At 35.0% G+C, this 27,557-nt stretch overlaps 1 protein-coding gene across 2 annotated transcripts in view; it reads left to right on the top strand.

Annotated features, from left to right (window-relative positions):
• CDK13 (cyclin dependent kinase 13) overlaps nucleotides 1-26,817 on the top strand; it is a 126,600-nt gene extending 99,783 nt beyond the window's left edge. The window contains exons 8-14 of one of the 2 annotated variants that reach the window (XM_068972295.1): nucleotides 5,757-5,858; nucleotides 5,951-6,028; nucleotides 14,623-14,739; nucleotides 15,311-15,442; nucleotides 21,184-21,389; nucleotides 24,629-24,901; nucleotides 25,480-26,817. In XM_068972295.1, the coding sequence (XP_068828396.1) occupies nucleotides 5,757-5,858; nucleotides 5,951-6,028; nucleotides 14,623-14,739; nucleotides 15,311-15,442; nucleotides 21,184-21,389; nucleotides 24,629-24,901; nucleotides 25,480-26,330 (1,759 nt within the window). In that variant the 3' untranslated portion in view covers nucleotides 26,331-26,817. Of the gene's footprint in view, nucleotides 1-5,756; nucleotides 5,859-5,950; nucleotides 6,029-14,622; nucleotides 14,740-15,310; nucleotides 15,443-21,183; nucleotides 21,390-24,448; nucleotides 24,902-25,479 lie in introns of both variants that reach the window. The other variant, XM_068972294.1, reaches the window with a different exon arrangement.
• The last annotated feature ends 740 nt before the right edge of the window (nucleotides 26,818-27,557 follow it).

Raw genomic sequence — 27,557 nt, 5'->3', positions numbered from 1 at the left:
TCTGAATGTTGCCTAGAACTTGTTATATAGTATTGTTAAAAAGCAAAATTCAACTGAGTAAATTTGAAGATCTAGTTGGCTTATTAAGCACTTCATGAATCAGGCAGCATCCCATCTAGCAAGTAGAAAGGAGCTCCAAAAATCTGTACAAAATGGAAGATTTTTAAAGGCAGAGGGGGCAGGGACAAGGAAGTTACACTAGCAGAAAGCACATTGGTTGTAGCAAGGTTGTTTTCCTTTAAGGGATGGTGGGGGTGTCTGTGTGACAGATTACCTCACTAGTGCTGACAGGAAATTCCAGACTGATTGATTAAGATGAAGTTTCTGGGATGGCTTGAATCTGCAATTAGGTTAGATATTAAGTCTTGGCTTGCTGGTGTGGGGCTTACACAAGTAGCAGATTCATTTTGGATCTGTTGTTTCTTTTTAAACTATGTAAAATAATGTTTCATTTAAATATGAACTTTACTAATCTTAATTTGTATAATCTTTCCACATATTTCACCCTTTTTAAAAAAATATATTTAAAAACATTTCTAAACATAAAAAGATTAAAAGTTAACTATTTACTTGACCATTTTAATTAATTTAAACTTTTTTCTTGAGACTAGTTGTACCTTAGTAACAAGACCACAGGTTTCATATGCTCACAGACCCTTGAAATGTTTTAGAAAACTACTTATCACATTTTTCTAATACTTTGCCTCCCCTCTGCCACCAGCTAATTCTTGTATATCATCTAAAGTTGGGGCCATATACATTAAAAAGTCTTCCCTATGTCTTAGCACTGTTCTGGGCTTAGTTTGTGGGGTTCATAATAAAGAATGGTCTCTGAGGCCTTTTGACTTTCTTGGAACATAGAGAAAACAAAATAGTTCAATACAATGGTAAGTATTGTGTAAGTTTAAGAATATGAAAATAAATCTCTCTTTAAAAATAAATCTGTTGTTAAAAAGAGATTAGACCTCATGGAGACGGATCTTTCACTGTGTTTTAAAGGAGGTATAGGTTTGAGTGAGAGTAAATTGGGAAGGCACTTCAAATTTAAAAAGAGTTAGGACATCAAGAGGTGAACATATTTTTAAATGGTAAAATCCAGCTTAATTAGAATAGCTAGAGTATAAGAAACTTCCTCATTATGTGAAGTGATGCTAGTAAAAACAAGCAAAAATCACTAAGGAAAGTAATTTAGTAATGTTAGAAAAATCTAATGCTTGTTGGCTGTTGAAAACCAACTATCTTCTCTGTTTTCACAAGGTCAAGTATTCTTTTTTCCTGGATTTGGTACACTATTACTATAGTCCTAACTCTGGTGATGCTGTGATGTCTAGATCAATGCCTTATAGTATAAATGTTTAAATTATTTGGAGAAATTTGGCTGTGTGGAAGCAGGCTGCTTGGAACTTCAGACCTACAGTTGGCAAGAGGGAATTGCTTTGTAAATTATATGCTCCTTTTTATCCTTTCCCAAACTGGTCCAAGTTTAAGCCAACCTCAGGTGGCCTGGCTTGGAATACAGCCGTTCTGGGGAATTTCCTGATATAGCTTTATGTCCTTGTGATTTGGAGGATATCTGGAAAGAAAGAAAGAGTTTAGAATTGATCTAAGGACGTATGTGATATATGTCTATGTGTATGACAACACATATATATGTCTTTATTGTTAGAAGATGATAAAGTCCCTCACCTATTGCCAGTGGTTCTTTACAGAATAAACCTGAATTGGAGAGAGAACACAGCCCTGCCTATGAACATAAAATTGTATTAAGTATTTACTGAGTATTGTCCCGGGTATTAGAACAGGACCCAGTTTCCCCTGCAGTCAGTCTCTCCCATCAGGAAGCTTCCATAAGCCTCTTATTCTTATCCATCAGAGGGCAGACAATAAAAATCAAAATCACAGAAAACTAACCAAACTGATCTTATGGACCACAGCCTTGTCTAACTCAATGAAACTATGTTCAATGCTGTGTAGGGCCACCCAAGACGGATGGGTCATAGCAGAGACTTCTCACAAAATGTGGTTCACTGGAGAAGGGAATGGCAAACCAGTTCAGTATTCTTGCCTTGAGAACCCCATGAACAGTATGAAAAGGCAAAAAGATATGACACTGAAAGATGAAGAGCCCCAGGTCAGTAGGTGCCCAGTAAGCTACTGGAGAAAAGTGGAGAAATGACTCAGAAAGAATGAAGAAGTAGAGCCAAAGCAAAAACAGCACGCAATTGTGGATGTGACTGGTGATGGAAGTAAAGTCCAATGCTGTAAAGAACAGTATTGCATAGGAACCTGGAACGTTAGGTCCATGAATCAAGGTAAATTGGGAAGTGGTCAAACAGCAGATGGCAAGACTGAACATCTACATTTTAGGAATCAGTGAACTAAAATGGACTGGAGTGGGCAAATTTAATTCAGATAACCATTATATCTACTACTGTAGGCAAGAATCTCTTAGAATAAATGGAGTAGCCCTCATAGTCAACAAGAGTCTGAAATGCAGTACTTGGGTGCAGTTTCAAAAATGACAGAATGATCTCTGTTTGTTTCCAAGGCAAGCCATTCAGTGTCACTGTAATCCAAGTATATGCCCCAACCACTAATGCCGAAGAAGCTGAAGCTGAACGGTTTATGAAGACCTATAAGACCTTCTAGAACTAACACCCAAAAAAGATGTTTTTTTCATCATAGGGGACTGGAATGCAAAAGTAGGAAGTCAAGAGATACCTGGAGTAACAGGCAGGTTTAGCCTTGGAGTACAAAATGAAACAGGGCAAAGGCTAATGAGTTTTGCCAAGAGAATGCACTGGTCATAGGAAAACACCCCTTACCAACAATACAAGAGACAGCTCTACACATGGACATCAGCAGATTGTCAATACCGAAATCAGATTGATTATATTCTTTGCAGCCGAAGATGGAGAAGCTCTGTACAGTCAGCAAAAACAAGAGCAGGAGCTGACTGTGGCTGAGATCATGAACTCCTTATTGCCAAATTCATAACATAAATTGAAGAAAGTAGGGAAAACCTTTAGACCATTCAGGTATAACCTAAATCAAATCCCTTACCATTATACAGTGGAAGTAACAGATAGATTCAAGGGATTAGATTTGATAGACAGAGTGCCTGAAGAACTAAGGATGGAGGTTCGTGACATTGTACAGGAGGCAGTGATCAAGACCATCCCCAAGAAAAAGAAATGCAAAATGGCAAAATGGTTGTCTGAGGAGGCCTTGCAAATAGCTGTGAAAAGAAGAGATGCTAAAGGCAAAGGAGAAAAGGAAAGACATACCCATCTGAATGCAGAGTTCCAAAGAATAGCAAGGAGAGATAAGAAAGCCTTCCTCAGTGATCAGTGCAATGAAATAGAGGAAAACAATAGAATGGGAAAGATTAGATATATCTTCAAGAAAATTAGAGATCCCAAGGGAACATTTCTTGCAAAGATGAGCACAGTAGAGGACAGAAATTGTATGGACCTAACAGAAGCAGAAGAGATTAAGAAGAGGTGGCAGGAATACACAGAAATGACCCAGATAACCACGATGGTATGATTACTCACCTAGAACCGGATATCCTGGAGTGTGAAGTCAAGTGAGCCTTAGGAAGCATCACTGCAAACAACGCTAGTAGAGGTGATAGAATTCCAGTTGAGCTATTTCAATAACTAAAAAATGATGCTATGAAAATGCTGCACTCAATATGCCAGCAAATTTGGAAAACTCAGCAGTGGCTGCAGGACTGGAAAAGGTCAGTTTTCATTCCAGTCCCAAAGAAAGGCAGTGCCAAAGAATGTTCAAACTACTGCACGATGACACACATTTCACACACTAGCGAAGTAATGCTTAAAATTCTCCAAGCCAGGCTTCAGCAGTACATGAACGGTAACTTCCAGATGTTCAGACTGGATTTAGAAAAGGCAGAGGAACCAGAGATCAAATTGCCAGTATCCATTGGATCACAGAAAAAGCAAGAGAGTTCCAGAAAAATATCTACTTCTGCTTTATTTGACTATGCCAAAGCCTTTGACTGTGTGGATCACAACAAACTATGGAAAATTCTTAAAGAGTTGGGAATACCAGAACACCTAACCTACCTCCTGAGAAATCTGTATGCAGGTCAAGAAGCACCAGATAAAACCGGACAGGGAACAACAGACTGGTTGCGAATTGGGAAAGAATTACGTCAAGGCTGTATATTGTCCCCTGTTTATTTAAATTATATGCAGAGTACATCATGTGAAATGCTGGGCTAGATGAAGCAACAAGCTGGAATCAAGATTGCTGGGAGAAATATCAATAACCTCAGATAACGTAGATGACACCACCCTTAATGGCAGAAAGCAAAGAGGATCTAAAAAGCCTCTTGATGAAAGTGAAAGAGGAGAGTGAAAAAGTTGGGTTAAAAATCCACATTCAAAAAACTAAGATCACGGCATCTGGTGCTATCACTTCATGGCAAATAGATGGGGAAACAATGGATGCAGTGAGAGACTTCATTTTTGGGGCTCCAAAATCACTGCAGGTGGTGACTACAGCCGTGAAATTTTAAAAGACGCTTGTTCCTTGGTAGAAAATCTATGAGAAATATCCTAGACAGCATATTATAAAGCAGAGACATTGCTTTGTTACCAATGGTCCATCCAGTCAAAGCTATAATTTTTCTAGTAGTCATGTATGGATGTATGAGTTGGATCATAAACAAAGCTGAGTGCCGAAGAATTGATGCTTTTGAATTGTGGTGTTGGAGAAGGCTCTTGACTGCAGGGAGATCCAACCAGTCCATTATAAAGGAAATCAGTCCTGAACATTCACTGGAAGGACTGATGCTCAAGGTGAAACTCCAGTACTTTGGCCACTTGATGTGAAGTACTGACTCATTTGAAAAGACCCTGATGCTGGGAAAGATTGAAGGCAGAAGGAGAAGGGGATGACAGAGGATGAGATGGTTGGATGGCATCACCGACTCAATGGACATGAGTTTGAGCAAACTCCAGGAGTTAGTGAAGGACAGGGAAGCTTAGCGTGCTGTAGTCGATGGGGTCACAAAGAGTCGGACACGACTGACCAACTGATCTGAACTCAACTACAGTTTACCTTTCTGTACTTTCTATGCACATACCAAAATGGGTTAAAATAAATAAAATATTGTCAATGGAAAGTATGCCCAGTTGAAAACTTTTGTTAGGTGGTTACAGTTTGAACTATATCTTGCCACACATTAATAATTTGCCAGATTTGATGAAGATCAACCTGCCGACAGTTATGTTGACCTATAGATCTTTCTTTGACCATATTACAGTTAAAACGATGATTTTTTTTAATACTTGACTGAAATTTTCAGTTAATTACATTGCTTTCGGATCTATTTTATGATCCTGTGTTAGATGGCATGGCATGTATGCAGGCAGATGAAAGTGGTTTTAGTTAGGATTGTAGGATGGTTTTGATTGGCCAGATAATATTTCTTAAGAGAATTTTGGGGACTTCCCTGGTAGTTCATTGGTAAAGAATCCACCTCTTAATGTAGGAGTTGTAGGCTTGATCCCTGGGAAATGACTGAGAAGATTCCCTGGAGAAGGAAATGGCAACTCCAGTGTTCTTGCCTGGAGAATTCCATGGACAGAGGAGCTTGGCCGTCTCCAGTCCATGGGGTTGCAAGAGCTGGACACAAGTTAATGAGTAAACAGCAGCACCAACAAAGAGAATTTCTCTTATTCTAACACATATTAACTCTAAAGATTGCTTTCTCTGTTTTTTAGTCGTCCATATACAAACAAAGTCATCACTTTATGGTACCGTCCACCTGAACTGCTGCTGGGAGAAGAAAGGTATACACCAGCTATCGATGTGTGGAGCTGCGGGTAAGATAGGTTTCCTGAATAATTAATTTGAAACTTTTGATAATTAAGTGAAATCATACCTTTTGGTAATCATGGTTGTTTTTTCCTGTTAGATGTATCCTTGGTGAACTCTTCACTAAAAAACCTATATTTCAAGCAAATCAGGAGCTTGCACAACTAGAATTAATAAGGTAAGCTTGTGATTGTAATATCTGTAGGAAATTAAAAAATTTTCAGGCTGGTGTTTCTAGGCGAACATCACGTTTCTATTTAAAGATAAATGAGTGCTGAAAGGAGGAGAAACTATGTTACAGGCATTCTGATGATTGTTCTAGTAAAATTAAGGATCTTAAAGTCCATAAATGTTTTGTGATTAAATTAACATGTTCGAGGCCCTAAAAATAAGACTGGGAAGGAGGAGTAAATATGAAGGAGGAGAGAATGAATGGTAGATTCTGTTTTTCAGAGTGTGGCGTATGGAAGAATTAATGTTTGGGGATATTAGAAATACTCTTTTATATACGTATATGCATACATGTTTATATGTATCTGTTTATGTATGCACACACTGAAATACATCCATGTACTCACTAGCATATGTCTTCATTATTTGAAGCCTATTGTAGGACCTTGGTCATAGGGTAATCATCTTTCTCTTCATCTAATATTTTAAATAAATTTTTTTTAAAAAAAAAAGCTTTGGTTTTCTTATTTATAGTAATATTAATTTACAGCTTGTAAGATTTGCATGAGTGTTTGAAAATAATGGCTGAGAATTTTTAGGACAGATTAGTATAAGACACAAAAATACCCATATACTGTCACCTTTCCCTTTAGCAGACTTATTGGACTAATTGGTGCTCTCCATTCCATCTGTAAATACCACTAGCTTGATAACATAGCACACTGAATATTTGCAGTTGGTAGATTATCACTCTCTTCTTAAGATTGTGTATTTATTCTAGCAGTTGAATTTATTCTAGCAGTTGAAGAGTATGATGACCAAGAGGGAGCTGTTTCTAATTTTGTATACAAATATTTATTATTGTACATATGTTACTCAATTATGAACAGATGTGCTTTGCAAAGACTTAACAACATTGCTATTAAATTATTTAGGTGTGTGCAGGGTACTATAAGAAAGAAAAGTCATACAAATTTAGAATAATTTAATAATCAGATTGCTTGGAATCCTTGATGATATGTTATGGCTATGGTTTGTGCAAGAAAGCTAATGTAGAACCCCATTCAGTGAATCCTGTCTTGAAAGAGAAGGCCATGGCTCTGTGTCAGAACATTGGGAAATATACATTTATATGTTTTTAGTTAAAATAAAATGTTTAAATCATGTATCTGTGTACCTTTCTTTTTCTTTTGGCAATGATTTCTTCTAACCCATTTTTTTCTTTTAGCCAAATATTGTTCCTAATTGGATTGCATACTAGGCTTCTATTAATGATGTTGCTATTTATTTAGTTTATACATGATACAAATATTGTTCTAAGAATTCACCTGAATTACTTCAGTTGTGTCTTGTCTTTATAATTAAGAAAACTGAACTTTATAGAGGTGAAGAATTTGTTCAAAGTCGTAAAACTAAACTAGCAAGTGGCAAAATTGAGATTTGAATCTAAGTAGTTTTATCTTATAAACTATTCATTCTCTATACTATGTGGGAAATAAAACTTCCTGGAGCTTTTAGTTACTGTGACACAAACACTAAAACTTAATGAAGAAGGTCTGAGTAATTTCTACAGGACATTAATATGAAAATTCTAAAAGAACTAATTAGCCTGTGGTATCTAATGTTTTATTAAAAATTACAGAGTCAAGTAGGGTCATCCTAAAAAATACAAGAATGTTTTATCTTTAGGTATTCCTTTATTATAATTCATCATTTTAACGACAAAAAACAGTATGTTCATCTTGATAGCTGTTGAATAGGCATTTGCTGAAATTATAAACTCCTAATTAAGTATAGAGGCATATTTCTTTACTGTGATAAAAATATGTATCACAAATTGAATAAATCATGTTTAGTGGTAAAATACTAGAAGCAAAGATAAGAATGAGAAAAAGTTAACTTGTGGTATCATCATTATTTTAAGAGTGTTTTAGAGGCACTGAAAAGTTAACTGGTAGTATTAGAAAAGTGAACTCAATAGAGGTATATATACTAATCCATATATCCTGAAAGAAATAGCTTAAAAGAAATTTCAGAGGACGTTTTTTGAACACTGATTGATTTTATCTGGAGGGATGAACCTGAAAGTAACCAGGAAAATTTTTTTAAAAAGAGGGACAATTTGACATATCATATGTTAAAACCAAATTTTAGTAACTAAAACTATTTTGTGCTGACACAAGATACCATAAATGAATCAATGGAATTATATGGTAAATTCAGAAGTAAAGAAAGTTCATATGGACCTTAAAATAAAATACAGAGTACATTTCAAATCAAGGAGTTAATTGAACAGTATTTATTGAGTGCTGATTATGTACCAGTTACTAGGTACTGAGGATACAGCAGAGGTTGGAGATTGTATCTCCAGTGCTTAGTAACGGGCACACATCCTTTTCTGCTTTTTTGTTGGGGGGAGACAGAAAAAAAAAAAAGAATAAAATGTATCAGGTGGTGATAAGTATAAGGGGGTAGAAAGCGATAGAAGGTAGTGTATATGGTACCAGAGAAAATTTCATGAGGTATCATTTGAGTAGAGATTTGAGTGGACAGAGAAGTCATGATTCTCAGGCATGAGTGTGTTTGGATTATCTTGTGAACATGTTAAGTCGGTTAATGGGAAACAAAGTTCATTCCATTAGTGGCGTACTTTACAGTTATTAAAAAGGAGGTAGTAGATCTGGAGATCTTGACATGGAAAAGCAACATTGTCACATGAGAAGATCAGTTTTACCGAAACTGTGATTGGTTTGATCCCATATACAGGAGACAAACATATCAGAAGGGTCTGGATCTGTTAATGGGCTTGTGAGGGGGGTAGGGAGGGGACTATTTTTCTACTTTATGTATTTCAAAATGTCTTTAGGTTTTGGTAAGATATCAAATATTTATATTATGAAAAAGAATGCTTCAAATTTGATTTTATAGCATTAATTATTTTTAAAACATGAAGAAAAGGGGGGCATTTCTGGTAAAAGAGACATGTCTCCTCGATTTGAAGAAGGCAGCAGAATATATTGAAAGGGGTGGGCTTTGAAATCATGCAGTCCTTGGTGCTAATGCCATCTCAGCTACTTCCTGCTCTTGTGACTTAGGGTAAGTTCCCTAATGCTGTAAGTTTCTTTCTTCACAAGTAAAACAGGACAAATAATATGTTTAGGATTATACAAATTAAATAAATGTAAGTTTGCTAAGACATAGTCGTCCCCTTATCTTATTTGCATTAATGTTGGACTGTTTCCCCAGTCTGAAACCTCAGGAATGATGAGTTCTAGGGTCTGCATTGAACAAATGCATATAAATGTATTAAGGATGGTAATACTAATCAGAATCTGTCTTAAAAAGCTTTACACTGTAGTGGTCAAGTTATTTAAACTTTACCTGATTCCAGAAAATGCTTTAGGCAGATTACAAAAATTCTACGATAAGTGGCTTGAATTGAAAAGTAATGGCAAAGAGAGTGAAAAACATAGGTGGGGACAAAAAAGGGATAAATGAGGGCAAAAATGTTTCTACATGAGAGTCACACTTTTAACTCTTAAGTGTTCTGGCAGCCAGTGAAAGAACCTTATATCACACAATGTATATTGCTTAAGGAATAAAAAATTAATCATGGAAGAAAATAGATTTGGAATGAGAAAAATCTACTCTCTCTCCTGCCCTACACATACACAAAGCCTCAGGTCACACAGGTAAAATTTTTAAAACTTTAAAGGCATAGGCTTTGGTTGTTCCAGAATATTGGAAATGAAGGAACGTTTGCATATTTTAAAAAGTGAAGCGTGTATACTTTTGTAAATCAGTAGCATAAAATATTCTGTAGACTTGTACTTCTTAATCTTTTTGGTCTCAGAACTTCTTTACACTGTTAGACATTGTGAAAAATCCCAGGAGCTTGTTTATGTTGATCGTATCTATTGAAATTTAAAACTGAGAATTAAAAATATTTATTAATTCATCTTAAAACAATATGTTAGCATAACATTTTAATTGTAAAAAGTTTATATTTTTCCAAACTAAATGGTGAAATGAGGAAGATTGTTTTTACATTTTTATAAATTTTACATGTTTGGCTTAATAAACAAGGATAAATGTCTGTGATATGATGTTTTCAGTAGTCTTTTCAGATAATTGTGCATATTCTTCCTTGAAACTGCAGTGAGTGGCAGTTATTATTTTTTTTAAAGCAAGTTATTTGCAATATTCAGTCTAACCGCAGATTTTGTACTCTAATATATTGAAACCCATTTCTGTATCTTACACTCTGAATAGGTCTTTTACCCATGATGATTTTGTAACATTATGTGTGGGTCACTTATTGAGCAGATCTTCTAAACGTAACATTTTCATTTTATAGTTCTTGTTATGACACTAATTTCATCAGAAAAGCCTTTAAGTATTTATTTTGAAGCTTTTAAGTTTACAGTGCAGACCTAAGTCTTTTAGTATTCTTGACTTTCTCCTGAAAGCTTGAATTTTATAGTTGACAACACTGCAGTTGTCTTCCTTGAAGTAACAAGCTGACTTCATTCCTATATTAAGAAAATGTCTGGCAGATACCCAAGTCAATGACCATAGTTTAATAGTTCTTTTTATAGGTAAAAATGGTGGCTCATGAAAAAAGCAGCAGCTTGCAACTCAGTTATTGTGCAAGTGCTTCTCAAGATAATAGTCACTTTTTTGTGCAGCAGAAGTGCCTTATGAGTATCTTCTCTTTCATTACTAAGAATATTAAAAAGATGCATACTCAAGTTTAAGGATTTAATAATAATTTTTACTGCTTCAACAAGTGCATTCTTGAGTGAAAACCCTCCCCACCCCATCAAGTGGTATTGAAGAGTATGTACTTCTAATAGTCTGGCATCTCTGCCTCAAGTCATGCTAAAGTGCCAGTGTTTTATACCATTGACTTAATACTGTCAGTGCAGAGTCGACACATTGAAAAGTGTAAATGATGTTTTAAAATTATCTTTGATCTACCAGACACCTGAAGGGTCTAGGGAATCCCATTTTTGCAAACTGCTGGTGTAGACCAATTAAAAAGTAGAATACAGCATTATGCTAAAAACTTGTACTTTGATTAGGCCCAAGAAATATTCCTCTTCTGAGTGTATGGATGACTAAGTATTAGAAAATCTCTTAATATAACTCATGGTATTAGTAACCCAAGTAAAAAAATGCAGATGATGGCTACAATAGTTTCTAAAAATCAAACTGGTAGAACTAAAGAAGCATTCTTTTGAAATTTGAAAGTCACAACAATTAAACCCAAAGTAAAAAGGAATAAATTAATGCTTTCTTAGCAGGAGGTATGTGTGAATTTGTATCTGTCTGTAACTATCTTTACCATGTGTTGTGTTTGTCAAACCAGAAGTTCTCATTCTTCCCACTGGTAAACAATGAAAGTACTCCCGTTAAAATCAGAAACCAAAAAACTACCAAATATTGTGTAGCATCGTTAGCATTTTAACATTTTTTGGAAATTACTGCATAATGTAGCATACCGTAATGATGAAGAATACATGTTTGAAAAAATAACAGATGTATTCTGATTGTAGGTGATGATAATAGACCTGGAAGGCTTCAAACAAACAACTATTTTAAAAAACTGTTAGGAACCCTAGGATCTCAGATGGCATTCTAAAAAAATGTTTGCCACATTTTGACCATTTTCTTTAACAAAGCTCTTCTAATTATTGCTTAGGAAATATAATAGGGATAGGAACACATTGAAAAAATGACACTAAACCCCATTAAAAGAAACACAAGATCTAATTGAAAAACTTTATAGAGTTACATTTGCACTATACTGTAGTCTGTTAGATTGCAATAGTATTACGTGTATATGCCCTAATTTTAAAATACTATATTGCTAAAAGTGCCTATCATCGTTTGAGCCTTGAGCAAGTTGTAAACTTCTTGTGAAGGAGGATTTGAGATACTGTGAGAATTCCAGAATGTGACGCAGAGACATGAAGTGAGTAAATGCTGTTGGAAAGACGGTGTCAGTAGACTTGCTGACACAAGCTTACCACAAACTTGAGATTAGTTTAAATGAAAAAATGCGAAGTGTAATAAAATGATATGCTTGTATAAAACCAAAGGAAATATAAAAATTGAAACATTAAGCTTTGTAAAGATCACAGTTCTTTAATCCAGAGCAGCTGTGTTGAATCCCAACAGGATTCTCTTATTTTTGGAGTGTGACAGTATTGATTCTACAATTCATCTGTAAGGAAATCCTGAAAAGGGTAATTAGAGGAATTAGTACATCGTGGGGTTTGTCTTAAGAAAAATGTAAAGCTTTCATATGATATTGACATCAGAGTAGATAAATCAGATCTAAATAGATTCCCATAACAGATCTCAGATATTTAGGGATTTAGCATATGATGCATTTCAGAATGTCTTCAGAAATGATTTAAGGATAGCTAAGTATCAGACACTGATTTTGCTAAAATGCAGTTATCAATTGCTGTCATGTCTACTTCCCTAATTTCTAAAATTTTTCCCTATCTTAGAATGTGTATTCCATCCTGCATGCTGCTCCCAGTTAGATAACTTTCCCAGTCAACTGTCTTCCCAGAATACGTAAAATAGAAGTCTTTAGCTATGAGATAATGAAGCTGATTTCTATTATAAGGCTATTAATGAGCCAGATGCTGGGTCATTTACTTTCACAGCTCTGAAATAAAATGAATCTCCATTTTACAAAAGAGCAACAGATTCTAAGCAGCACAGTTTCACCAATATCACAGAGATAGGGTTTAGGTCTAAAGTCTGTTTTCAAAGTCTGTCTTCATTTTAGGCAGGCTGCCTCATAAGACTGTTGTGTGACCCCTGTCTATGTTTCCAAATAAACCTCTGTAGCCCCAAATTCCACCTGTACCACTTTCCTTGATCTGCCTCCCGAATGTTATTTTCATGACTTTGCCTGCGCATTAATCTTTGCCAGTAACGTATTTCTGTTAATCCCTTTCCCACCTGTTTATTGTTTACTTATCTTTTGAGTTGTAGGCAAAATTCTGTATCTCTTCTCTAACACAAGTACATTTTCTTATATTTCTGTGGTTTAAAGTATCCTTTGTTTTCTTTATTCCAGTGTATTTTATACTTCTATTATGGTGCACATCAATCTGCAAGGATTGATTGTTTATATTCAGGTAGTATATGAAATTGTAAGAGTGATTCTCTTACCATAATTTAGTAAGATAAAGTCATATAAATAACTAAAATGTAAAGCAGGATGAAATAGTGTCAAAGAAATCAGGAGCATGTAGAAAGTGACTATTCCGGAAGCGAGGATACAGAAAACATCGTAAATAGATTACTTCCGATGTGCATCTTCAGGAATGAAAAGGATTCAGCCAGGTAGAATCTAGGAAGAAGCAGTATGAACAAAGACATGGAGGAGTGGTTGGCCTGTGGAGAGATGAGTTGGAAGATGAGAATGAGGAAGACAATTTGGGACCCGATCATAGAGAACCATGCTCCCGAGTTTGGCCTTCTCTACTTTTGAGGAGGTTGTGAGGATGAGATTGAAGGGAAGAAGAGATAGGCATATTGAAGCGTAAGATCTTAAAAGCTTGGATTTACAAAAATCATAAAACTATTGAAACAAAATATAGTTTCAGTGAAACAGCTTTAAAAATGCTCTCATCATCTGGTATAAATGTTTCTAATGTAGTAGTGATCTTAAGGTCTGCTGAAGAATGGCAACTTTAGTTGTCACTTGTTTCTGTACCTTAGTACATGTATTTATGTATGTGTAGAATATTTTTACTTTGAAGTCAGTGATGCATGGACCTTTTCTTTTTGTATATGAAGGTCAGCTGGTTATTTTATATAAGATACATATTTATTCTTGAGATTCAGTATACTTGAGTTAAGTATATTTAACCAGTTTTTCATCTACATACTACCAAAGCATTTTAAAATGTTTACCAGCTAGAGTTAACTGCTACAGCATTTCTTTAGTTTATGAAGGACTTACTATAAGAATAGTGAGGGATTTCAAGATACAGAGAGTAAAGCAGTTAAAAGTTCTAAATACCTTGAAATCAAAGGCACTAGTGAAATTGAAGAACTGTATTTCAGGAATGTGACTTTTAGGATTCTCTAGTTGATCAAATTCGGCAGCAGTCTATACAGTTTAGTGTCTTCTGTGTAGGGAATCTTTTCTGCTGTTATTCTATAAACTTCATTCTATTCATGAGAAGTGGTAATGATAGGTACCTGCAAAGCCAGAGAACACATATACTAAACTCTAGTTCTTCAGTTGGTATAACAGTTTAAAATTTTGATTCAAAATATGCTCAACATATTTTGAATATTACCTGTGTCTTTAAGATTTGATTTTGCAAATATGAAGGTTTGCTTTCAAGAAATTGGGATGTTTATAGTGGGTTAAAAGCATTCAGTGAAAAGAAATTCTTAAAACAGTTTATTTGGGATGACTAAAATATTTAATGAAACTTTTACACATTATATCAGAACTTCAGCTTTTGTATATTTAAAAAGGAGTTGTTTTGTATAGCAGTTGTATGTATTATTTTTTCCATGTAGTTTATATTGATGTACTTCTTTTTATGTGTTGTTTAGCCGTATATGTGGGAGTCCATGTCCTGCAGTGTGGCCTGATGTAATCAAACTACCATATTTCAACACCATGAAACCAAAGAAGCAATATCGTCGAAAGTTAAGAGAAGAATTTGTTTTGTAAGAAGGGGATGCTTAAACGTCCATATTGCATTGATTTTTTACAAAGTTACTTCTTTAGAATTCTAAATGTAACTCTAGCCTCTGTTGACCTAAGGTAGACCTATCACAATTCTACTATATCATTTAATTTTGAATGTCCCTTTGCTACATGCAAGTAAGCATTTCACCATCATTATGAAATCAGTTATTTGGGGTTGTGTGTTTGATTTAGTGTTTACCTGAGAGAAGTTTAACAATGATAAATTTTAATGAAACTGTTTTCAAGATACTTGAATTCAGTTTTTTATTTTGTTGTAGGAAACTATTCTGTTCAGTTTTTAGTTAATGTTAAAACAGCAAATTGCCCATAGAGTAATAAATATACTATTGTTTGCCAGTTTTCAAATTATTTAGAATAATACTTACAAAATTATGTAAAAAATAAGCATTTCTTCAAAGGAAGATTTGTAACTTATTGGAATAAACTGTTGCAAATGTGTTACAAAATGCTAATGTTTAAGCTCCTACAGAAACATTATTAAATTTGAGTCAAAGAACTCGCATGACTTTTGTAATCCTCTCATGCCAGTATTCCTGCAGCCGCACTAGACTTATTTGATTACATGCTCGCCTTGGATCCTAGTAAGCGCTGCACTGCAGAGCAGGCTCTTCAGTGTGAGTTCCTACGGGATGTGGAACCCTCAAAAATGCCTCCACCAGAGTAAGTAACTTTTTACCATATGCAAAATGTGGACAATTTTAATAATATCTGTATGTAACTATCAAGCTATTCTGTGGTTAGTCAAGTCAAAAGAAAAAGAATAAATCAAATAGAATAGCAGTAGTACATATAATTTGCACATCAAATGTTCAGCTAAACATCAGACCAGCAAAATCAGCTTTCCTGTAGCTAATTTTATAAATATAGTTCAACTCTTATAAAAAAAGTCACTGCTGCTGTTATTGTAATACTGCTTCTATCAATATTACTTACTGTAGCTAAAATCTTGAGTGCTATGCTAAGCATTTCTCATGTAGTACATTAATCTTTATAATCTTAGAAAGTGGGTATTATCACCATTTTACAGAGATGCAAACAGGTTCAGAGAGGTTAAGAAACTTGCCCAAGAATACAAATCTAGTAAAGGATGAAGCCAGCTATCAAATTTGAGTTAGTTCTATAACAAAAAGAGGTTCTGAAATACTCCTTAGCAGACTATACAGTAGAAAATTCTTATCACTGAGTGAAAGAATGTTAGTATCAAAAGCCTGTATAGAATGAGTTTACTGTCTGTTGTGGGGATTGGGAGGCAGGAAATGCATAGAGTTTGGGAGTCAGAATGGCTGAGTTCTTGACTCTTTCACTCCTTTGTGGTTCCTGTAATTTCTCTAGGATTGATTTGGGGAAGGGGATAAACCAGTTCATTTCATTCTCCTTGATAGAACCTGGAAAGTTTGTAGAAATTTTGTTAGTAATTTTGAAAATGATGATGAGTGTCATAAAAGCAAACCTGTTCCTATAATAACAAAGTGGGTCCATGTAATAACAGTTAGCATATTGTGAATGAACAAACATGGGCTTTGGAGTTCAAATCCTGACTCTTCCACTTAATTAATGAAACTGGTCTTACTACAGTTCTGTGAGATCCATCATTCTTGGCTTTAGTTTTTTATTGAACTGTATATGCATAGCCTTTGTGAGATGTTTTTAAAGGCAGAAAGGATCTATCATCTGACATGCTGAGGAACCTGAATCACTCACTGTTGAATTGTTTCATTGTTTTCTGTTTTTTTTTTTTTGCTTATAGTATTATGTCAGCTGTCTTGAAATTTTGGCTTTAGTACCCCTATTAACTTTTGATTTTGAAATTTTCAACTCTATACAGAAAAATAGAATAATACAATGAGCCTTCATATATCCTTCATCTAGATTCAACACAACTGATATTTGGACATATTTATCACTTTTTATCTTTTTTCCTAAATTATTTGATTATTGTGGAAATAACATTTCACATTCACCATGTTATGTGTAAGAACTAGGACTTTATTCTGTATAACTACAAAATCATTATGAAACACAGGAAATTTAACATTTAAATATCTAATAGTTTATATTCAAATTTCTCTAGTTGCCCCAATAATTGCCTTTATACTCTGTTTTTTGTTTGTTTTGCTTTGGTGTGGTTGTTTGGGTGAAGAATTTATTCCAGGCTCACACATTTCATTTAGTTGTCATGTCTCTACAGTCTCCAGGGAAGACTTTTATGACATTGACATTTTTGATGAGCTAGCTATTTTGTAAAGCATTCTACAGTCTGGCTTTAATTACTTCCTCACGATCAGAACTAGTGTAACCAGTAATTGGAGTATATATATATTTTTTTTTTAGCAAGAATACTCCTTAGGATGATGATATGTATTTCCTGCTGTATCACATCAAGAGAAATATAATGTAATTTTTCTGCCATTATTGGTAGTACTAAATTGATATCTTGGTTTAAGTGGTCCACACAAAAAAATTCTGGTAAAACTGGATTGAGCACGTTTTAAACTGCCATCTAAACTTTTAAAATCATGGGTTTAAATAGTTGCAAAAGATACAACCTTCAGTGTGTAATTGTAGACACTGTTAAATACAGCAGTTACCTTGTAAATGTATCTAGTGGAGTCAAAATACCTTAGCATTTGATATTAATCAATATTCATTTAGAAATGTATGAACAGGCTTTTTAACAATTGTTCATCATTGGGTTTTTGTGTGTGTGTATGAACTTACGTTGCTTCTGCAGGTTTTTAATGTATTTATGCTTGAAAATATTTTATTGATGACCCTGTTGTACTTCTTTAAAACAGGTATATGTATAAATGAGTGGGAATTTAATTTAAACATTTCCTCAGACTACAAAGCATTTTCTTCTTAATCAGTAGTGCATATTTTAGTTAAAAAAAAGAAACTAATAGTAGATTTTATCAGAGATGCAACCTTAATGAAATAGACTTGAGATTTTTTTTCAAGTGATTTGCATATCTATTAATTAATGTTACATATTCTAGAATGAGATGTAGTTCCGCATTAATGGTAATTTAAAAAATTTTGTAAGTACTCTTTAAAAATAAGCATTTGCGACTGGATGGAGTTTTGTCATATTTAAATCACTTGAGTTTTTTGAACTTTTTACATATTATGTCCCCAAGATCACAGTGCTCTGTCATCAAAAATTATTTTAATGACCTTTCAGATGTCAACTTAAGATTCTTTCTCTAATTTTCTTGACAGCAGAGAATTAGAAACCACATGACTTTCAAAAGATTGCTTAACCAGTCACTAATCATTTACTTTTTTTTCAAATTTTGAGAGAATAAACCAAAGAACTTTACCAATATTTATTACATGACTTCTTATGCTTTTTACTTATTATTTGCACTTAGGAAGTCAACATGTAATTTCAGTGCTACTTAACCAATTAATACTTCTGTTAAATTGTATTTCTTATTACATATTAAAAATATATGCTTTTGTCAGAATCTTGAAACTGTAGGTACATCCCATTTGATTTATGGAAAATATTTGCCACATAACCTAATAGGAAACTCTGTTCATACTGTCAAACACATAGCCTAAATTGATTTAATTTCTATCAGAACACACTGGACTATATTTTTCCATTAGAAATAAACATGTTAGTACACATTTTGGTGAACATGCTATTCAACCAGTAATAAATTATGGGATTTATTGTTGTTAGGTACATCACTAAAGCAGTCAGGTTGAAATTATGATGATATTGATCTAATATTTAAATAAAAGGCTATATAAATAGTATAACACATGTCTGTTATTTTCTTATGGTAATGGTAGTTAAAATTGTAAAATGTGAAGGTGAGAACTATAAAGAAAGGCATTGGTATTCCTTTGGGAAATAGCGTATGTATTAAACTCTTGTTAACAGCTTTTTAGGAATAATCAAATGAGTACGGTATTAAAAATAAATTTCATTAATTTTACTAGATATCCTGTCAAAACTTTTTAAATGTATTTAATGAAATAGTGCACTTTGCTAAAAAGTGGATTAGGCTAGCAGCTAGTCTGTAATTTTATTTTTCCTTAAAAGCAAGTAAAAGGCTTTAAACAATTCATAAGATAAATATGATCACCTCTAAATGGAATAAATATTTTGTGATATAATTAAATACAAAATACTTTGAAACTACCTTTCTGAATGATGAAACATGAATATAATGCTTGCTGTGTGAAAGGCACTGTCCAGGTGCTTACATATGTTAACATACATTTACTTCTACTCCACAAGGTAGATTGTTTTCTTAACTCCGTTTTTAAAGATAAGGAAAGTGAGGCACAGAGGTCAAGTTACTTGCCTATGAGACACAGTAAGTAAGTGCCTGAGCCTGTATTTGAACGTTTAGAAAAGAGCACATTAAAAATTTGGTTGTCCTGGAAACATTCCCAGTACATCTAATAGCATCACTAACCTATTACTATTTGTTGGGCAATGTTTATCTTTCCTGATTTGTTGAGATCATCCATAACAAATCTCTTACCTTTAAATTGTGAAAGGGAACAAAATCCCTTTATAGTGGGTTTCTTTGCTTTATTCTTATGGGACTCTTCCACAAGAGCAATGCATTCTCTGAACATCAGCATGGAAAAAAATAAAATCACTCTAGCCTCCTTAGTGCAATACAGCAGTATGTCTGAATTCAGAATAACCCCAACAGTGGCTAAGGTTACATACCTTATAACACACGTATGTACAGACACACACACACACACACACACACACACAATTACAAATACAGAAAGGAAAGTCTTTGGCAGGTTTATGATGCCTTAAAGCTTCCCAATATCAATATTTCAAATTGTCCCTTTGTTTGTTACTCCAGGAGGTTTTTACACGCTGAGGCAATGCATCATAGTAAGATGACTGAGAGGTATGCCTTTGTTTTGTTTTTGGACCTCAGGTGCATAGAGTTGGTTTAATCATAATTCTTGTGTCACTCATCATTGGTCCATGCATGGCTCTCTTTTATTCTTTTAGTCACTTAGTTATTTTAAATGATGTTAATAAGCAGCCATGAACTTACCGAATAAAAGCTCGAACTTTGACAATAACTTACTTTACTCATATCGTATCCTCTCCGCCCATGACCTATCCCCCTTGCCTTCTTCCACTGGAGGCAACCATCATCCCTGTTTTCTTTTGTATATACCTTTTTGTTGCCATCTAAATGTACTCATAAAAAGTTTTATTCTACAATTTTAGTTGCTTTTAATTTTATGAAAGTGTCATGCTGTTTGTAATCTTTTGGGAATGACTTTTTTTTTAACTTAATATTATATTGCTTATCGACAATACTGTTGCATATGCCTTTATTTTATAACATGAGATAAAACTGTGAAAGAGGACGTGTGAAAGAACTTTCTGAACATGCAGGCCCTTCTCAAAGATGAGTTTTAGGAAAGCGGACACATGAGTATGGAACTTTTAGAACAATTTCAGGTGTACTCCATCAGAAACTATTCTTGTATCCCTAGAGGTAAACATATCCAGGTTGAAGACTAGGTTGGGGCTGCTTAAGGGAATTTATAGATATTCTGGGCAAGTTTATTAACCTTTCCAAGCCTCAATTTTCTTATCTTTAAAATAGATATCATAGTAACTTCCCATTGGATTTTTTATTAGGGTAAGAAGAAAATATTTATAAATCAAATATTTGTGTCTTTTTTAAGCAAAAGTTATTCTTCAGTGTTGTGAATTCTGTGAAATTACACAAAAAATTGTTTCAGAATTGTGGATAACTTTGATAGTTGCTAGTTATTCAAAACTCTCAATGATAAGTATAAGTGATAAGCCTGGATTATAGTCTGTTTTTGAAACTCCTCTTTAGCATCAGTTTAATTCTAGAGCATTTGATTATAGAAGCAAATAAGAAAATATCGAAAAGTAAAAAGCTTGTACTAGAAAGTTTTTCACAGACATTATGTCCTAGCCTCTGCTACTTTTTAATTCTGTCTATTTTCTGCAAGTGGCATATTTTTCACCTTTTTTTCATGTCCTATTCAGTGTATGATGTACAGTGTGAGAATTGGCTTTAAAAGATTGCACCAAAGATAATAGTAACCTACTTTCATGAACATTTACTCTTTATTCATAGTTTCAATAAGTTATTATTCATTGATTATACAGAAGCCACAGAAAAACAGTTTGTATAGGTTTTACCTATACAGACACGTGAATGATCTGTGTTGAAGGAGTTTATAAGACCTGTGTGTGAAATCTTCCAAGAAAACTTGCAGGGGAGTGGGGGTGGCAGCTTTGGTGCTGTATATTAGCATTTCGCTATATATTTGCTGTATATTAGCAAACGCTAAGTATTAGCATTTTGTTGTTGTTGTTAAGAGATGCCATTGACGAACAATTTAATACTTTTCCCCCCCAGCCTTCCATTATGGCAAGACTGTCATGAGTTATGGAGTAAAAAGCGAAGACGACAGAAGCAGATGGGCATGACTGATGATGTTTCCACAATTAAAGCCCCCAGAAAGGACTTGTCTCTGGGCCTGGATGACAGCAGAACTAGCACTCCTCAGAGTGTGCTGCCGTCTTCACAGCTGAAATCTCAGGGCAACTCGAATGCAGCACCTGGTCAGTAGTACTTCATGGGTTGGTTTGCTTCACATTGTTTTGTGGTTGCCATTAACTATATTGCTGTAGTGTTAAAGCTCTTGTGGCTAAAAGTTGAGCACTGAATTTGTCATTTCCTTATTTGATTGTGCTAGTACAGATGTTTCACTGCTATAGCAACATAATATTAAGCAAGATAAGATTAATAATAATCTCAAGGTAGGATTAGTTTATAAGCTGTATCAAATTACATATGATTAGTGATTGGTCAGATTTCTCTACTTTTTCCCTTGGTGCAAGAGTCAGTATATCTTTTACTAACACTTTTTTGAGGCTCTGTGTTCAGTATCTGTGGATGCTTCTAAGGAGGAAGAAGAAAGATACAAGAAAACAGCCAGAAATCATACTAAAAGCTCTTTCATACTGTTTATAATGTTCTCAGGTCACTTTTAAAATATTTCCCACTCTATTACAGAATCTCAAATACTGGAATCTGACATTGTGTCCAAAATGATTTGAAGTATGATAAAGAAGGGTATCTTGAGGAAATTTTTTCCTCTGATTCAGTCTGTTATAAGAGTAAGCTTTTTTATGAGAAACCAGTCTCTTCAGTGTTGTTATAAGTGTTTTTTCTCTTTTAGTTAACAATTAAAAAAAAATAGAATCCACTCCATTTTGCCTCAAGAATCCAGAAAAATTTCACTTTAATTTTTTTTATGAAGACAGATATGATAAATAAATACATTGTGTGTGGTGTTTTATTAAACATGAAAAATAGCCCTAAACTTATTAAGAGATGAGTAAATATTGGCCGATGAGTTAGTTGATTAAAACAGATCTGTGGATCAATTGAACTTCTGGTGGTTAAGTATGAATGTAGAGTAGACTAGCTGAGAAAGCTTGAGGAAGAATACTTTAATACTTTCTCATGTAATCTACAAGCTTAGACTTGACCTTGGTCAGACTACATAAAGTATTAATGTTACTTTAAAAATGAAAACGAATTACTTGTTTTTCAGAATATTCTTCAGAGTTTCTTGAAATAGTGAATTCCCCTTGTACATGAAAATACTTAATATTCGTAGCTTAGGAGAAAACACCTTTGTCGTACAAAGTGAGGGCTATCTATATCAAGTTCAATATCATTTCTCTTCATGTTTAAAATAGTAAAACTTGGAGAAAGACAAAAGAGAAGCAACAGAAGTTTTCTTGGTTTGTGTTTGTGTCACTTGTTTTATATACCATCTACTTCTAAAAAAAGCTTTGAGATGATTATAAGTAATTTGGATGGTGGTCACTTGTCCCAGGTAACAGTTGTCATATTCCTTAAGAAAAATACTAGGTCTTTATTTCTACTTCTCTTCATAGAACTGATGTCCTTACTCCACTGGCAAGCCTAGTGGAATAGAAGATGGTTATTGCACTTTATTTTAGCTAATTAAAAATGAAATCTGGGCTCATTTTGTATTATTTTTTAGCTCTACATGTTTACAACTCTGTTAATGGTAGAGTTTTTTTTTCTTTCTTCTCTATTCAAACTGTTGCTATTATTCTAGTTTTTTTGAAATAGGAATGAATCTTCTTAGGTCTGTTTTTTTTATATCATCAGTAAGTGTCATGAACTAAAAATGTCCCTTCTGTAGATGAGATACCATAGTTAAAGGGTACTCTGAGCTCACATGGAGACTACATCTGCTAAGAGAGAAATGAAAGGGAAAATGAGGAAAACTGGCTCTTATGGGGTAGCAAATAAGCACACTTCCTTACTAATACCTGCAGATCATAAGAACTTGCAAGAATTTGTTTTCAATTAATCTAAAAAAATACTAAGAAATAATAAATATCTAGAATATGTAAAGAGAATATATTAAAAATAGAATTAATCATCATTTTTTCATCTTAGAATTCTATTAGTCTGTCATCTGTGGTTATAGAAATTGCTTATCAGTATCTGTATTATCACTTAATGTATATAGTATTACATACAGGGCCTTTGTGTTATGTATGACTCAGGTAAGTTTGCATAGGAACCTATATAAACCATCACAGGTCTAAATAGAATAATTAGAAAAAGAAAGACAACCTATTTTATAGGTGATGAGTTAATGCCATGTTATATGTAAATGGGCTTCCCTGATGTCTCAGTGGGTAAAGAATCTGCCTGCAATGCAGGAGATGCAGGAGATATGGGTTTGATCCCTAGGTAGGGAAGATCCCCTGGAGTCAGAAGTGGCAACTCACTCCAGTATTCTTGCCTGAAAAATCCTATGGACAGAGGAACCCAGTGGGCAGCAGTCCAAAGGGTTGCAAAAAGTTGGACACGACCGAGTGACTAAGCACACACATATATATGTACATGAGCTCCTAATTTACCCAGAAGGCTTAACTTTAAATAAAAGCATTTGAATAAAAGACATTATATCAGACAGTCTATAAAATCCTGTTTGAATTTACTACAAAGATAAGGTTAGGTTCTTAAAAAAGAAACATTATTTTAGATGAGCAGTATAGAAAATGGCTAAAAGTTCAGACTCTGGAATCAGAATATCTGGGTTCAAATCTCATTTCTGCCACTTAAAGAGTTTGTGACCTTAAGCAAGTTATTTAGTCTCTCTGGATGCCAGTTTCTTCTTCAGTTTTGTTTTTTGTTTTTTTTTTTAAAAGTGGGGCCAGTAATTAAGCATGCCTTATACGGTTGTTTTGAGGAATAAAGGATATGCTCAGAGAGTAACCTGAAATTGTAGCTGTCATCATCACAGTGCCCATTCACAGGTGCGGTTTCCTGGTCATGTCTATAGTATGGGCTTCTAATGCTGGTCTTGATTTTCCGTTTGAACTATTTACCCTTAAAGATAATTTATTCAAAATGGGCTGCAGTTCTTTTTCTTTTTTGTTTTAACTTATGTGCACTTAACATCTTAAATGTATATGAAATTGAACTAGAATAAGATTCCCTTTTCACAGTATTTCTTAAACACTGTTCCACGCATATACATTTTAATATGGTAATACAGAGGCATTTTGTGGGGAGGGGGAGCTGTGAATTATGGCAATTCTAACCAATACAAATTTTGTTTTAGTAAAAACAGGCCCCGGACAGCAGTTAAACCACAGTGAATTGGCAATTCTGCTAAACCTACTACAGTCTAAAACAAGTGTTAATATGGCTGATTTTGTCCAAGTGTTGAACATTAAGGTAAACTCTGAGACTCAGCAGCAGCTAAATAAAATAAACCTTCCTGCTGGAATTTTGGCAACAGGTGAAAAACAGACAGATCCATCACCACCACAACAGGAGTCTTCGAAACCACTGGGAGGAATTCAGCCTTCTTCTCAGAACATGCAGCCTAAAGTGGAGCCTGATGCGGCCCAGGCGGCTGTGCAGAGCGCATTTGCGGTTCTGTTGACTCAGTTAATAAAGGCTCAGCAGTCAAAGCAGAAAGACGTGCTGCTGGAAGAGAGGGAAAATGGATCGGGACACGAAGCACCATTACAGCTCCGGCCACCTCCAGAACCTAGCACGCCGGCGTCGGGTGAGTGTGCAGACAGCAGACCACGGACCTGGCTGCTCTCACGCTCTTTTCTTGCTGTTGATGATTATCTGCAATATGTGTTGTTTAGCTTTGCTAGCTGATGTCCTGAAAATGCTCGGGTTACTGCTTATAGGTTGGTTTCTTAGTCTGTATACTCCTAGGAATTGATTCTTTAATTGTGGGTAGCAGAACTCATATGAATGCTATAGATGTTTCTCATGTAATCTGTGCTAAAAAAGTAATCTTTTTATAACTGGATGATTGACCAGAGCAGAAACTTTACATATATAGTAGCTTTTGTTCAAGCCATAGATAGGTACATTTGAGATGACTTTTAAAAATCAAATACAATAAAATTTTTCTGTCACCATAAACTCAAATGAATGTTAGCACTTAAATATACCTTTTAGTTTTTCATTTGACTTTTGGGTGGTTTTTGTTTGTTTGAGTTTTGGTTGGTTGGTTTGTATTTTTGCCAGAGATGGAACTTCTTATGCCGTTTAGGAAACATTGAGTATTTTGAAAATTTTGTTTTCCATGGTAACTTTCAACTCTCTTTTTTGCTTTATTTCACTTAGGGCAAGATGACCTGATCCAGCACCAAGATATGAGGCTATTGGAGCTCACACCAGAACCGGACCGGCCTCGTATTCTGCCTCCCGATCAGCGACCTCCTGAACCTCCGGAACCACCGCCAGTCACTGAAGAAGATCTAGATTACCGGACAGAAAACCAGCATGTACCCACCACTAGTTCTTCGTTAACTGACCCTCATGCCGGAGTAAAAGCAGCCCTGTTACAGCTCCTTGCTCAGCATCAGCCCCAGGATGACCCCAAAAGAGAAAGTGGTATTGATTACCAAGCAGGAGATACTTATGTACCTTCTTCAGACTACAAGGACAATTTTGGATCCTCTTCTTTCTCTTCTGCTCCTTATGTTAGCAATGACGGTCTTGGAAGCGCCTCTGCTCCACCCTTGGAACGACGTAGCTTCATGGGAAACTCAGATATTCAGTCCTTGGATAACTACAGTACTACTTCATCTCATTCTGGTGGTCCACCTCAGCCTTCTGCCTTTTCCGAGTCGTTTCCCAGTTCGGTAGCTGGATACGGAGACATGTACCTCAATACAGGTCCCATGTTGTTTAGTGGAGACAAGGACCATAGATTTGAATATAGCCATGGCCCCATCGCAGTGCTGGCAAACAGCAGTGACCCTTCCACAGGGCCAGAGAGTACTCATCCTTTGCCAGCAAAGATGCACAACTATAACTATGGTGGTAACTTACAGGAAAACCCAGGCGGCCATGGCCTCATGCATGGACAGACCTGGACTTCTCCTGCCCAAGGACCTGGGTATTCACAAGGATACAGGGGACACATTAGCACATCAGCTGGCAGAGGTCGAGGCAGAGGGTTACCGTACTGAGTATCTGTTTTTCCTCAGGCACATCATTTTTATCTGGAAAGACTTTTCTAGCTGCAATTTAAAGCAGCAATCCAAGAGACTTGAATAATATTAATTCAACAACAGCTTTATTTTTATGTGGAAAAGGGTCTTGCATACAATAGTTTAAAAAAAAAAGACAAAAAAAACCTTTGCTTAAATTCATGCTGTTCTAAAACCTAGATCTATTGATTGTACATCTTCACAAATTCTAGTTAATGATTTTATTTTGTATTCTTGCAGTTTTAAGTGGATGCTAATCTTAGGGACATAAAAGTCTTTTATGGCCCTCTTGCAGATCTTCTGAACTATGCACATTTGTGCTTTTTTGTAAGTTTGGACCAACTTTTATGTAACAACCACCCAGCCCCTCCCCCCTCCAGTTTTACAACAATCAGAAAGGGCACTGATTTATTTGGTATTTTTCTTTTTACAAAGCTACCTTTAGTCAAAGGTCACTGTCAGTCTTTGCACCTGCTTTCAGTGTTATTGTGAAAGGTGTACTTTGTGCTCATTTCAGAAAATAAAACACAACCTTTCTCTTGATGCAACAGTTTTATATAAAAAAAATGGTCAATGTTATTTTTGTTTTATTTTGCAGATTATAGCCTAGCAAAATGCATTCAAATGAAATAGTGGGTTTTATATGAAAAATATGGGTGGGGTGGGGAGGGTAAGTAAGTGCCTTAACAGGTAAGCTTAAGGTCTGAAAAAATAGTTAACCTTTACACCCATTTGTCTTCTAAAGGGAATCAATGTATTGAAGAGGCAGAGGGCTCTCAAGTGTCCAGGGGCTGCCTATTCAGTTCCTGTTAGGTCCATTCCCTGTACCTGTCACACTTTCTCCTTTGGGCTGTGTTACTTTCCAACATCACCTTCTCTTGACAGGGGAGTGAGAGCAGAGAATAAAAGTCCAGCTCCCATCAGCACCTTCTGTTACTTCTGAGAAAAAGTTCTAAAAAGTTTTGTCATTTAAATGGTGGAAAGTAATAGCTAAATGAACATTTAGCTAAATGAGCATTTTAGAGTATCATTTTCTTTCACGCTGCCACATTGTCCCTATTTCCTTTTGTCATGGGTAACTGGAGGGCAATAGCAAAGAAACAAGGCTTAATAACAATTTGCATAATTCAGTTAATGTTCATGGGGGGAGGGGTGGCAAACACCACTTTTTAAATTATATAATTGCCATTCAACACAAAGTTAACT

This window comes from Capricornis sumatraensis, chromosome 5, assembly GCF_032405125.1.
Source record: "Capricornis sumatraensis isolate serow.1 chromosome 5, serow.2, whole genome shotgun sequence".
In the NCBI taxonomy this organism is placed as follows: domain Eukaryota; kingdom Metazoa; phylum Chordata; class Mammalia; order Artiodactyla; family Bovidae; genus Capricornis; species Capricornis sumatraensis.
Note: the sequence above shows the minus strand (reverse complement) of the source record. Positions and strands in the feature narration are given on the sequence as shown.